At 40.9% G+C, this 13771-nt stretch overlaps 1 protein-coding gene across 2 annotated transcripts in view; it reads right to left on the bottom strand.

Moving 5' to 3' along the window:
• LOC113533656 (guanine nucleotide-binding protein G(s) subunit alpha) overlaps positions 1 to 11989 on the bottom strand; it is a 28190-nt gene extending 16201 nt beyond the window's left edge. Inside the window, exon 1 of one of the 2 annotated variants that reach the window (XM_053236144.1) lies at positions 10467 to 11989. In XM_053236144.1, the coding sequence (XP_053092119.1) occupies positions 10467 to 10605 (139 nt within the window). In that variant the 5' untranslated portion in view covers positions 10606 to 11989. The remainder of the gene's footprint in view (positions 1 to 10466) is intronic. The other variant, XM_026925933.3, reaches the window with a different exon arrangement.
• Between the last annotated feature and the right edge of the window lie 1782 nt (positions 11990 to 13771).

The raw sequence follows: 13771 nt of genomic DNA, 5'->3' as shown, positions 1-13771 counted from the left end.
ACACAGCAACCACGTTTTTAAAGACTTTTCCAGAGCGCCTGTCGATATATGATTACTGGAGGTGTTCGGGGTGTCGCTATACAGCGTCCTATCATACCGCAGGCTTGTGAGACCGTGTGCAATATACTGTCATCCTATCACACCCAATAACTATTGCTGATTGATCATAATATCGCTCGTGGCTTTGGAGGGGTGTAGTATTATTTGGAGGAGGGGAGGCTCCAAGCGGTGTGTGAGAGCATGGTATTGCTGCAGTGACACTGACTCGGGGGGGGCGTGGCCACGCAGGATACGCAACGCAGCATGCGTCAAACATGCAAAGTCATTACAGCCAAAAAATACATAAAAACACCAACAAAAACAAAAACCTCTGACTGTAGTCACTAACATTAGCATTTATTTAGTTTATTATTTTTTTTATTACTTATAACGATGTCAGGAATGCTTGTAAAAACTGAAAACAAATGTAAACCTAACAACTTATTAGCTGTAACTAAGCTCCTTATAAATCTGAAATACAACCATATAAACTACACGTGCATGTGCTCGGTGTTGAACAGCAGCCGAGATACCTGCTGAATTCTTGTATAGTCAAGTAGCCGTGATGTTTCATTTTTTAATTTAAGCCCCCCGTTCATGTTCTGCGAGCCAAAACATTCCAGGCGTAGAAGACTGGCACAGCTTTATCTATTTGGCGAGTACGGACAAGGGACGCTGTCATGCATCAGAGAAAGACAGACTAAGATTTGTATAGGATATAAAAATAGGCTAAACCGCATATTAGGAGACACAACATGATTTATTTCTTTGACGATCTTAAAGCTACAGCATGACGTTTTCCGACAGCCATTTAAACCTGATGTCCATCGCAGTAGACTGACTATTCCCGAATCCCAATACTATCGTCAATCATTTCGAGGGTCTTGATTCGCTAGGTCTGTGTATTGAACAATACGTTCAACAGACTACATGATAAAGCAGACTATTCATCAGGAAATACTGATTATGGTCACGTGAGCGCTAATAAACATGTAAACGTTATCCTCCCACATTCGTTCCTCCAAAGCGACTTGTAACTGAGCTGAACAGCTGAGGGTTAACTGTCTTACTCAAGGACGCGACAAGCAACAGCTTGGCAATACCGGGACTCAAACTCACAACCTTCTGCTGCCAGTGATATATGGGAACATTCAGAATGCAGAATTAGCTTCAGACTGTTTATAACAGAGACACTACACTCGAGTGAGTTCAGGCATTACGGAAAGTCAAAAAAATAAAATATCACTCTCCTATCACACAAAAAAAAAACTCAATAAAATAATTACTGTTTTACTGCAGTTTTTCATCCATCAGTGTTTTCACTCTTGCGCGACAACCACGCGATAATGATTCATGCTATAATCCAGATATGTTTAGAATTTCACCTGAGGTTGGAAGTTGACGTTTCAGTTTGCAATAACAGAAACGCAGCACTGCCTCTGGCGCTTTTGGGCTACAATTTGAAAAGAAGGAAAAAAAAAAAAAAAAAAACTTTCGAAAAACACGATCAGATGTAATGCTTGTTTATTTGATAAACTGATTTGATTGGAGTAATCTGTTCAGTCTCATGACCAGGAATTGCATGCGACATTGTTTCAATTTAATCAATGAAACACTGATTTAACACATAACAGCGTATTATGCTTCTGAGGCTTCTACTTTTCAGTCGAGTTAATTAGGTGAGCAAACAACGAACACAAGGGGACTGAGCAAGCACATGAGAGCTTTCACTTGCCCAGTGCGCAGGCTAATGAATTTATGATCACTGAATTAATTAGTAAAATATTACTCAGTATTTCAAAATTGATTTCTTGGCCTGACATGGGAAAAAGAAAAAGGAAAAAAAAAAAAAAAAAGGCAGCACACTTTATACTACAGTTTGAACCCATGGAGTGTCACTTAACTCATAGCACTCTTATTACATACTAAACAGTCTAGTTTATAAGTTTATAATACTTTAATCTAGAGAGAAAATTAAGCACAAGAGTCATGCGATATTAAAATACAAAAAAAAAAAAAAAAAAAACCACAAGGTCGCTCTACAAGGCAATATACATGCCATGTTAAACGCTAAAGGTATTCTATTAAGCATGAAGTGCACGAACAGGTTTTACATCGCTGTTACACCCTGGGTAGGACCGGACGCGGCTGCAGCATGCGATGAAAGATTTTTACTGGATTTCTGACAGCATAAGAAATATCAGTTTCAGATAAAGATTTGTCCCAAGACAACATTGCGGCTAAATAAATAAAAATGAATCTGAAGTTTATGATAATGTACCTTTTTTTCGGCACAATATTAATATACGGATGCATTTGGATGCTAAATTTATTTACTTGGCTCCCTAGTTTTTGCAACTTAGCTTTAAGAAAAAGAAAAAATGTTAAACTGGTCCTCTGCTCTCAGGAAACAGCATTAAAAACAAATCATGTGGGCCACAAACATCCAACCAGTGAGAAGAGGAATTCGTCTCTAGTTATCAGCTAATCATGTTGCCTCTAGAGCACGAGCATTCAGGTGTTCTTGCATGTGCATGTGCAACAGTGAAGGGAGTGTCTTTTTTTTTTTTGTTTTGTTTTGTTTTTTAAGAATTTAAAACAATTAGATTCACCTAACTTCTGTCAAAATCACCGATTATCTGTGTTGACATGTCAGACTTGGACACAGAGGCTGTTGTGTCACAGGGCCACGTAACACACTCGAGCATTTTGATTTCACCTTTTAGTTTTAATCCGCGCTACAAGTAATACCTGACATCAAGTCAGGCCCAGTCCCAAATGGCTTCCATTAACATTGTTTGCTCCCTACATAGGGTGCAACACTCTACCTAGTGCACTCCATGCACAGCAGGACAGCATTTGAGATGATACAAAGCTCTATGCATTTCTGTTAACATTTAACCTTTCCACCCTAACGTCTTATATCTCCTGCTCTGAGATATAAGTTATACTGATAGTCCAGGGTTTTTTTTTTTGTTTGTTTATTTTTTTCCAGACTGAACCATGCAGTTTGATGGAAAGGTACTATTAGCTAACTCTAGCAGTAACTCTAGGTAAAACTAGGAATAGGCATTTTAGGCAAAAATCACTATTAAATTGCTCCTGCTCCCCATTCAACCCCCTGGAATGAGCAGTTTAAATGTAGCCGTTTGAAGCGGTAATTAAAATATACGTACATCAGTTTATTGTTGCTAAGATGGTGACACTCGGCCATCCTATAACCGAGCTGCGCTTGAGTGATTAGTAAGGAGAGGCTCAGACACACACGTCTCTCTCTTCTCAGGAGCTTAAAAATCTCTAGTTAAAGTGATATGTTTGCAGTTCTGTGTCCATCAGTGGTTTTTACTCCTGCATGAGAGATGCAATTACTATTTAGAGCCTCATTTTTATATTGAGAACAACAGACAGGATTAGCAATAACCAACAAAAACCCACTGGGGAAGTGAGTTTTTTTTACTTTCATGCAGGCGGCCAGATATGAAGCTGGTAGGACCGAATGAATAAATAAATAACCCCAGCCACCATACTGGGCACTTGCACGACACGTTTGCAGCATTCCTTCATCCTTAGTAACTGCTATATCAAGGTTAGCATCACTATAATTATTCATCTGTTTATATTTCTGGAACCAGACCCAACTAAACCTGTTTTTGTATGTATTATATTATCAAGGGATGGTCAGGAATAAATCTCACTGATAAAAATCTCACATCCAGACGGCAATAAAATGACCACAGGAGAAGCGAATTTCGATTGTATTTTCTACGAACCCGGATGTTCGCGTCACGCGGTCACATGGTCACGCTCCATTCACAAAATGGCGTCCATGCAGTTGAAGAGGCACTGGAGTAGAGAAGACACGCTGGCTCTTCTTTCATTTTGGGTCGAACCAGAGATCCGTCACATTTGAAAATACAATAAAACGATAATTACAAAGTATATGAGAAGCAGCCATTTTCCGTTTTGCGACTCCGGAAGCGTTTAATATCTGTGGAAGGGTCAGTGATGAGCATGCTACGAGACTGAATTTTTCCAACGCGAGAAGACATCTGCACAGAAAATCAGGGACGCGGGAGCAGGATTATCAGACGACTGCCGAGTTTGGAGAAAAACAGTAGGAAATTCGGTCTGCAATTTTCTCAGAGGAAGCCTGAGAAAAACATTGATATGGACGGAAATAAAATCACCCCAGAACCCCATGTAAAATGAATCCCATCCAGATAGGGCTGTACTTCATTAAAAATATTGTGAGTACAAAATTAATAACTTTTTTTGCAAGAGGGATTGGTAAGAATTCCTTTGGGGGTCAGGGGGAGTGAAATTTAAAAAAGAAATAACAAACACACCTCTAGCCTGTATGATTTCGGGAGCACCACCTCTGTGGTCAGTGGACTAGGTTTACCTTCCTAAGTACAAGCTGAGGAAATTCTCATCAGTAGTGGTGGAACGATACACAAAAATCAAACTCGATACGATTTCAATATGGTGATGGCTCACGCTAATGCAGTTCCAATACAGCGAAAATAAGCGTCGCCTCAACAAACAAGTGCTATAGGTTTCAATTTTCAATTGATTAAAACGTTCAGAATGACACAAGTAGAATAACTGAAATGCGTTCAGACTCACAGAATTAAACAAAAGCTGTATATTACGTAAAGTTTGAATGTAACATGACTTTGAATCCTGCGTTCTCCATTGCAGAGTATGAAACACTCACTGCAGTAATTTCTTTAACCTGGATTGAATGAGGAGGAAAGGCTTTCTGAACGCAGCTGAGAGTTGTGTATACGCGCACCATACAGGCATATACCTGTTGTATTAGCGCCGGTATATTGTACACATATTTACACTTTAACATTTCGGTCCACCACTCACTAGCCGTCAACTTTGTAGATTGGGAAACCAGACCTAAAAGACTTGGGGAACCAAAAATGACATTCTCAGGAGAGGGATTTTTTAAAATAAATAAATAAGTAATTAAATAAAAAAATAACTACTGCAGCATCTCTTGTTTTGAGGTAAACAAAGTTACATCCTGCTTTGTTACGCAGTCTGATGTATTGCTGATGTACCGAATCGAGAGCCTCGTATTAGGCAAAACCAAACATTATTCTGTTACGACCCTAATGATCAGTCATATATCCAGGTGTTGTAACCCTTGGAACCCTGTATGTTTAATACACTTTAACAAAGCTGGAACACTGATTTAATGCAGAAATGCACAAACAGGAGAGTGGTCCTGTTTTGGAGTTTACATTTTGATGAATACAATTGATGAATTTTGAATACCTTTAATTAGAGCTACAAAGTCAGTTTTGTCCCAGTTTGGCGCTTACCTTTCAACCACTGAGACAAACCTCTGTATTCGATTTGGCAAGAAACGTCTCAGTTTGTACAGGCATTGTTTTTCCGCAGCACCAGATCTACACATTTCGCACGACTCTGAGCTAAAATACTGCACGTCAACATGTTAGCAACATGTGAGACATATGCCATGATGTGCTGTCGAGGAGTTTGATGTTGAAATGTATACTGTACATAAACACACTTGCTGACCACTTTATTAAGAACACCTGTTCATTCATGCAATTATCCAATCAGCCAGTCATGACACAGAAGTACAACGCATTAAATCATGCAGATATAGTTCAAGAACTTCAGTTATTGCTCACATCAAGCATCAGAACAACAACCCTGGCATGGTTGTTGGTGCCAGGCACGTTGGTTTGAGTATTTCAGAAACTGCTGCTCTCTTGGCATTTTCACGCCCAACAGTCTCTAGAGTATACACAGAAGGGTGTAAAAAAAAACAAAAGAACATCCAGAGAGCAGCAGTTCTGCAGGCTGTAATGTCTTGTTGATGACAGAGGTCAGAGGAGTATGGCCAGACTAGCTCGAGGTGAAAAGGAAGCCTGACGGTGACAGTAAGTCAAATAATCACTCTTTACAACCGTGGTGAGCAGGAATGCATATCAGAATGCGCAAAACTTAAAGGCATGAGGCGGATGGGCTCCAACAGCAGAAGACCACATCAGGTTCCAAATCTGTCAGCCAAGAACAGAAATCTGAGGCTCTACCTTTGATGTTTTTTGTTTTTCACACCATTCTGTGTAAATTCTAGAGACTGTCATGAATAGAAACGCCAGATCAGCAGTTTCTGAAATACTCAAACCAACCCGCCTCATACCAACAACCATGCAACGGTCAAAGTCACTGAGGTCACATTTCCCCCATTCTGATGTTTGATGTGAACATGAACTTAAGCTCTTGATCTGTATCTGCACGATTCTGAGCTGCTTATTAGACAACTGCATGAATGTACAGATGAACCTGTGTTCCTAATAAATTGGCAGGAGAGTATATACATAAAATACATAACCATAAATAGAGATTTTCAGTTTATGTGACCATAGAGATTCCTTCTAAAGGTTTCATGCCGTTTTAAGCAACAGCAAACGTCAGTGGAATGATACAAGAGACGTGGAAGTCAGTAGCAGTCCATTATACAGATACAGCAGTCTCAGATATTAAAGAGAATGTGCACGCATCATCTGACCAATCAGAATTGATTATTCCACAAGCAATGTAAAAAATAAAAAATAAATAAAAGCAAAAAAAATAAATAAATTATATTAACATTATATTAAACAATTTTGACTGGAAAAAACGTTTTAACTAGTGAAAATCGTGAAAAATATAAATTCATGAACTGAAAATATATGATCTCATAATGTGACCATGATTCCAAACAAAAGTAATGTTCCTTTGCTAGTGTATCTCACAAACACATTACAAGTCGACATCAGACACCATGAACTTATTCAAGTGACAAGGTGCCAAAATATTTCACTGAGCAACCAAAAAAAAATTTAAAAAAAAAAAAAAAACCCACACACGCCTGCCTATCTGATACTATCTATAGCACAGCAAAAATTCTGCCTCGTATATGTTCTGTGTTAAAGACTCCACCCTGACACGCATTAACGTGCATTATGATACGCTGAACACACTTCTTGTGCTAATTTGTTGGTTGGTGGTTGGTGTTTTGGTTAATCCAGTGAGAAGTTAGCGGTTGTGACACTGCTAGCGCAATTACACTGGCATTTAAGAGGAGAAAAAAAATGTCAACATTCTCAAACACAAGTGAAAACGCTCACTGTTAGCTCCTAAAAACAAAAGAGCACGGGATTCACTTCTCATTCATGACTGTCCAGCGGCATTCAGCATCACATTAAAAGAGAAACCCAGAGCAGAAGTAGTGAAAGGCAGAACAATGCTGGACTCAAAGTCCCAGAATGCAATGCAGCTGTAAACCTAACTGCACTCAGTGCTCAGAGGGTATTGCTGGCAACCAACTTGGCTAGTTAGTGATCTTTTAGATGGCAGGCACGATGGCATTGATGGTGGTATGGAACGTGAAAGTTGGTTTGCGCAGAGTGTAAGGATGAGGACACGAGAGAGCTGGACAGACTAAAGCGCTGCTGCACTGCTCACTTTAAGTGAATATGCACCATGGACTGAATCTGCACCAAGGACTGAATCTGCATTCGGCTAAAACTTGTATTTGGTATTTTCGAACTTACAACAAGAAAAAAAAAAACAAAAACAAAGAAAAATGTCACCTCAGCTTGGAAATCCTACTCAGACAGTTGGGAAGGTGTCCTCAGCCCCGAGTCCAGCATGAGACACCACATGAAAATGCTCATGCTGTAAAGTCCCACCTCTCTAATAGCAGCATTTCCTTTAGATTAATCACCGTAACAATTATAAAACCTATCACACAGGTTGCCATTTTGAGAAGGTCACTACTTCACTAACGTTAAATTGAACTCGTGGAAGCTGACGATGACGTAATTCTGAGTTTCAACTTTCTGGGTTCAACATAATTCCTACTGCAGTTGAACGGCATTGTGGGTAGGAAACCTATAACCAACATGTACATGAACGACTTTTAGACCTAGAAATTCAACTCAGAATTTCGCTATAATATAAATCTTGGACACGACTGAATGCATCACATGAAGTACGACTGATGTATGACTTGTTCGGGATGGATTTTTCCTTTAAGATGCCGAGATCTCAGTATCGCTGAGAAGCTGGATAAGATTTGTCCGATTTGGCTAAGATTCAAGCTTTTTAAATGGCGTTTGTATTGCAGTGGAGAAAAACTACGCGAGTATAAAGCGCTAATAGAAATTGTGAATGTCTGTATGGTGCTGTAAGATTATTGTAAACACGTATGACTACTGTATATGATCAAATAAAGGGAACGATATACGTTTAGAGCATAAGAGACTACACCAGTTAACACAGGAGCACGCTACAACTAGCACGTTCACCTCATTGGCGGGGTTCTAACTTTCCTGCTACCACATTGCTTTCTAAACAAAATACATTAACGAAAAACAAAGATACCAACCAGACATTTTAGCTAATAGGGCAAGACCTGCTGTCGCTGCGCTTTGTTAAGGGAAACGGAGTGCTTGCTGATTTCTCTGTCAAATACTCGAGCTGTCAATATGCCCAAAGCAGCTCGTCCATGTCTTCTGTAAATCAAGTAAGTTCTCAACAGGAAAGCAGCTTTCTATGGTTGACCCTCCCATGATCATGTTACGTTGCCCGGCAGCCAGTGACACAAAAGAGGTCTGACAAAGAGGGGTGTGAAAATAGAAATGAGCGTCATTAGCTGCTCTCTAATTTTCTTATAATGTTTAAGCATGCCGATGCCTGTACTCGCCACAATCTGGTGTTTAGAGCATGAGTCTCCTTAAAAGATTATTATTAATCAGGTACTGAAAAAAAAATATATATACATTCTTAACCTTATCTGACTCCAGACTACATAATCGGACGGGAGTAGAGGCATGTCTTCTTCCACTAAGCTTCATTACTAGATCATTTTCAGCACAAATGCAAAAGTTTCATTTGACCGTCCATCTTGGTCAGAGTTACAGTAGATCCGGAGCATATCCCTCCGCTTAAAAACGACATGATCATTTGAAAAGTGTTTTTGTGCCTTGCATTTACATTAAATGAAATGTGTACATCTTGAAATATGTGCTGTAGTACAAGTTGAGCACTGTTACTGATGTAGCACCAAAAATTTGTAATAAAGCACTGAATCACAAACATCTACAGCAGGGGTTCTCAAACTTCCTGTAGCCTTTAAATCAAATCCATCCTTCAGTACAGATTTATTGTTATGACTGTAATCAAACTATTTGAATGTGCACGGTAATGATTTGGCTATATATATTGGTACGATAGAGCTTTTATTTCTGAAATCTTCCACTCACAGGATGCGACTGTATTAAAAAGCCCGAACGTTTGTTTGGGTTAGTGAGGTTTTGGATAAAACCCAGTCGAACGATATGAAATCAAAAAGTTGAATCTTTTTTCTGGGACAACATTTTAAGTGGATCTAGAGTTATGATCCAACCCTATTCATGAGTACTGAATGAACCAAATGGCATTAGTGATATTAAGCACCATATGAGGCATTAGAAACTGACATGTTTAAAAATCTAGAGTATAGAAACACTAACACTAAACTGTGCAATAGTACAAGAGTACCAAATGATATATAATTTAAAAAAAAAAAAAAAAAAAGGGAGGGGGGGGGGAGTATCAATAATAACAAATACATCTGTGAACTACAAGTAAACAACTAGGCGCTGGTCATCACAATTCAGTCTGCCAATCAAGAGACACCGGAAATGACGTTTTATTTAAAAGAAAAAAAAAAGAAAAAGGATAAAACGGACCACTTTCTTCGACGCAAGTGATACTTTAGCTAAACACTGGATATAGCTCTGATACTATGCCAACTGTCCAAAGAAGTTTTTATTATCCATAAATAACTCGCAATCTCTGTCAAAAAAAAGACAGTGAAGACAGCGAGAGAGGCTGTGGAGAGAAAAAGAAAAAAGAAAAAAAAAAAGGGACATCTGAGTTAAATAAATAATGGAGGCCTGAAACTGGTTTGGTTGATTTGGAGTCGGGCCTAAATGGCGTGGATGGAGAGTTCTAGTAGAGAGACTGAGCGACTGGGGCCTGTGGATCCAGCGCTACATGCATCTTACCAGTTTAACCAGAACACACCCACATGCCGATGCATGTCGCACGTTTCCGCTCGGGCTGGCCACTAACGCTATTCAAATGTCACCACTACGATCACACACACACACACACACACACACACTCTGCTGTGACACAACGAAGGTGTGACAGCGGCATTCCTCCTCCAAAAGTCACTTTCAAGTGCTAATTTCGCTAGCAACCAACTCAGTCTCATGCTACAACTTGTGAAAAGATGGGAAGAAAACATGGGCGAATTTGGCTCTGCAGCGCAAAGCAGCCGCTCGAGGCCTTCAAACAAAACAAACAAACAAGCAAGCAAACAAGCATTTCCCGTTCCTGAAACTCACCTAAAAGCAGCAGTCTGTGCGTGGCCCTGTAGATCTGTTTGTCTTTCTGAAGCTGTTTCTCGATTTTCTTGTTTGCTTCCCGTTGCGCCTTCTCTTCGTTCCTCTGATCCTCGGTCTTGCTGTTGCCCAAGCAGCCCATCTTTCCCGCGAAAGCAAGAGGAGGTGCAGGGGAAATGTGACGGCGGAGAAAAAAAAAAAAAACTCAACACACGAACAAGCTTATTCTAGAGGTGCTCGATCCACGAAACGACTCGAAGTGCCGAGGACATGGAGGCTACACATCTTTCATACAAGCGCTCGCAATGTAACCTATAGCCCACCTCAGTGACCATCTCAGCCATGACATTGATGTATGACTAACGAGTTCATTATGCGTGTTTTCATAGCTCTGGGTGAAAGGGTAAGAGGAGTCGGGTTTTCAGAACAGCGATCAAAATGGTCGCTTCAAATTCCCTCGCTTTCCAAGCTTAATGCTTACGTCCTAGACGGCTACAAAAAAAAAAAAGAAAGCTTAATATCCATCCATTGATCACTTCAGGCCTCCACCCTCAACTTTCCAGCGAAGAGCTGAAGAAAAGGCGAGTTCATGTCACGAAACGGATTTAGCCGACGCACTGGCTGAAAAAAACAGCTCGCTTCGATTTGCTGGAACTCTCAGAAACACACACACACGGGTCTCGTTTGATCTGAACCATTTCAGCATAACAAGGCCCTCGTTTCCTACTTGTAGCCCTGATCCGCGCAGAGGCAGCCGTGTAGCCTAGCTAGCTGGCTAGCAAGACCAGCGAAAATTATTTCAGCTACAACTATGGGGCTTTCTTTCGTGGTGTTCGCTTCCCAGGCAGAAACCGAAAATGTCAAAACAGCTCCCGTGTTTTGTAGCACACGTACATCCGTGTTTTCGCGTTTGTCTAGCGAAATAAACTCAATTTTTCTTCATTTCGCCCGTTTCTGCTGCGATGGCTGCTGCCACCCCCCCTTCTCTCTCTCTCTCTCTCTCTCTCTCTCTCTCCAATCCAAGGGGCCTTCGTTAGTTTAGCTTCTCCTGAGATTCAGCGTACGTCCGTCCTTTCGCTTCGAGGCTCCCCTCAACCGAACAAAAACAAACCCAAAACAGTAGCGGGTACAATCCCAACTCGCTAAAACGACCAAATGAGAGAAATCGATGGGCTTTTCCACATATCTCGCGGCTGCTGAAGCTCGGCGCTGACAGCCTCAGCTTCGGGTTCAGCGTTCCGAGAGCTGCACCTTCTCGCGCACGTGCAGAAGGCCGGTGAGACTGAGCCCCGCGCGCGCTCACATTCCTCCACGTTGGTTGCGCGAGTCCCTCGGCGAACTGCTGGATGCGTGAACGCGACCCATAAACGGCTTTATTTATTTATTTTTTTTAACGTTAAATTCTTCCCCCTCCTGTCTCTATCCGAGAGCAGGGCAAAGCAATCTTAGCCAGCACTGAAGAGGTTGGGGTGGGGCAAATAGGCTCTCACGGAACCCTGGGAACGGAGCAGATCACATGACCCTCCGGAACGTCAGCGTCGCCGAAATCGCGCGGAAGGAGACGAAGAAGAAGCACGAGCGCCCTCTGTGGCCATGAGGGAGCACAACGAGCGCGGCTTCCTGCGCACGCTCCCCGGATGCTCCCGTTTCAAATCCAAGTCGTAATTATAAAAACTGCATTTATGGTACACCACTCTAGAGATAAAGCAGCTAGGGGGCGGGGCGAGCGGTCTCTCTACCTTCACACTAGCACCAGTCAAGCCGCTGGTTTCTCTTCAGGGCGTCTAGCGACCTCTAATGTCGCTTAAGAGCGTGCAGTGTCCAGTGTTTCTTAAGATGCGTTCACACACCGCGATTGTAGCACTGCAAGTCGCCAGTCGCTGTACTATGCAGTTGCCAGTAGGCGTGCCTACTACTGGTTGCCATAGTAACATTTATCAGTGGGTGGCGCAGCTAGCATTCCACTTTTGACAAGTCAGTTTTCTTGCCGCTAAAATTAAAACATTCTGGAGAGAGAGTGTTCGTACCTACATAAAATTCACCAATTCACCAAAATTTGAAAATGCATGCGCCAGTTAGCTTAGCTCAAGCGCCAATTAGCTTAGCTCAAGCCCCGATTAGCTTAGCTCAAGCGCCAGATAGCTTAGCTACTATCTTCACTCCCATTGGTAGTCGCTGCATCAAGTTGCTCCAGATTTGCATAAAGTTAAACTTTTCTCAACTTTGTTGCGTCGCCAGACACGCCCACATCTAGTAAGCGACGGTCGCTGTCGCTCATATCACTGGAAGTCGCCAGCTCTCATTGAAAATGAACGGTCTCCGGTCGCTTTGTCGCTACAAGTCGCTGTATGTGTGAACATACCCTTAGTTACTATGTGAAACAGAAGTAGCCAAAATGTATAGCCTACATACCCGCTATACCATTTATACGCAACATTTTTTGTTTACAATGTATTTCAGTCTGATTTACATGTTGCTAGGCCTAGCACTAACTTTATTGTCAGATTAGCAAAACAAGCTAACGGTACTAGCTACACCGGCACTTGAACAGAGGCATAACCAGGCTTTGCTACTTCCTTCCAAGCTTTATTTTTCGTCATGTCTCTATACACATTTAATAAGAGGTCATATATGACAGGATAAGATGAAACCACAGTTATACAGTTATATTCTTCCATTTTTATGCATCAAATAGTAAACGAGAACTAATTGCAGATAGGAACTAAAGTTGTGAGTGGGGAATTGAAGAAACAATGGACCACAATGGTGTGAGGAATAATTCAAGCCAGTCGTGGATTCATCTCTGTACTACATTATGAGTTGCTTTATCCTAGTCAGGGTCACTGTGGTTTAAATCACTATTTTGTTTACATTTTGGAAAACAGAAATAACTAAGTTCTTTAGAAAATAATAGTGATGGCAAGACAAAGCTTCATGAAGAGTGGAAGCTTTGCAGGCGTCTATGTTGCATAATGCTTTGTTTCTCTTCACATGTATACTAGAGGCCTCTAGTGGTCAAAAAATAAACACATAGGCCTGTGTAACATAAACTGTCTATTTAAAATCTGGACCAGTAATAGACAAAAAGATATAAACAGCTCATGTAAGCCATCTCAAATACAGGAATTCTTTAAAATATATTATGTCTTTTTTTTTTTTAAATCATAGTTTAATCATGGATTTAAATTATATACATGGGCAGAGATCTTTCTGTATGCTTATAGTGCTTATAATGCTATTTCCACCTAAGTTGCGTTGCTTTTATAGGCCATTGATGTAATCTTGTCTGTAACATACAAATTTACAAA

The sequence above is a fragment of the Pangasianodon hypophthalmus genome, chromosome 8, assembly GCF_027358585.1.
Source record: "Pangasianodon hypophthalmus isolate fPanHyp1 chromosome 8, fPanHyp1.pri, whole genome shotgun sequence".
Classification (NCBI taxonomy): Eukaryota; Metazoa; Chordata; class Actinopteri; order Siluriformes; family Pangasiidae; genus Pangasianodon; species Pangasianodon hypophthalmus.
The sequence above is the reverse complement of the archived record's forward strand: the minus strand, read 5'-3'. Positions and strand labels throughout refer to the sequence as shown.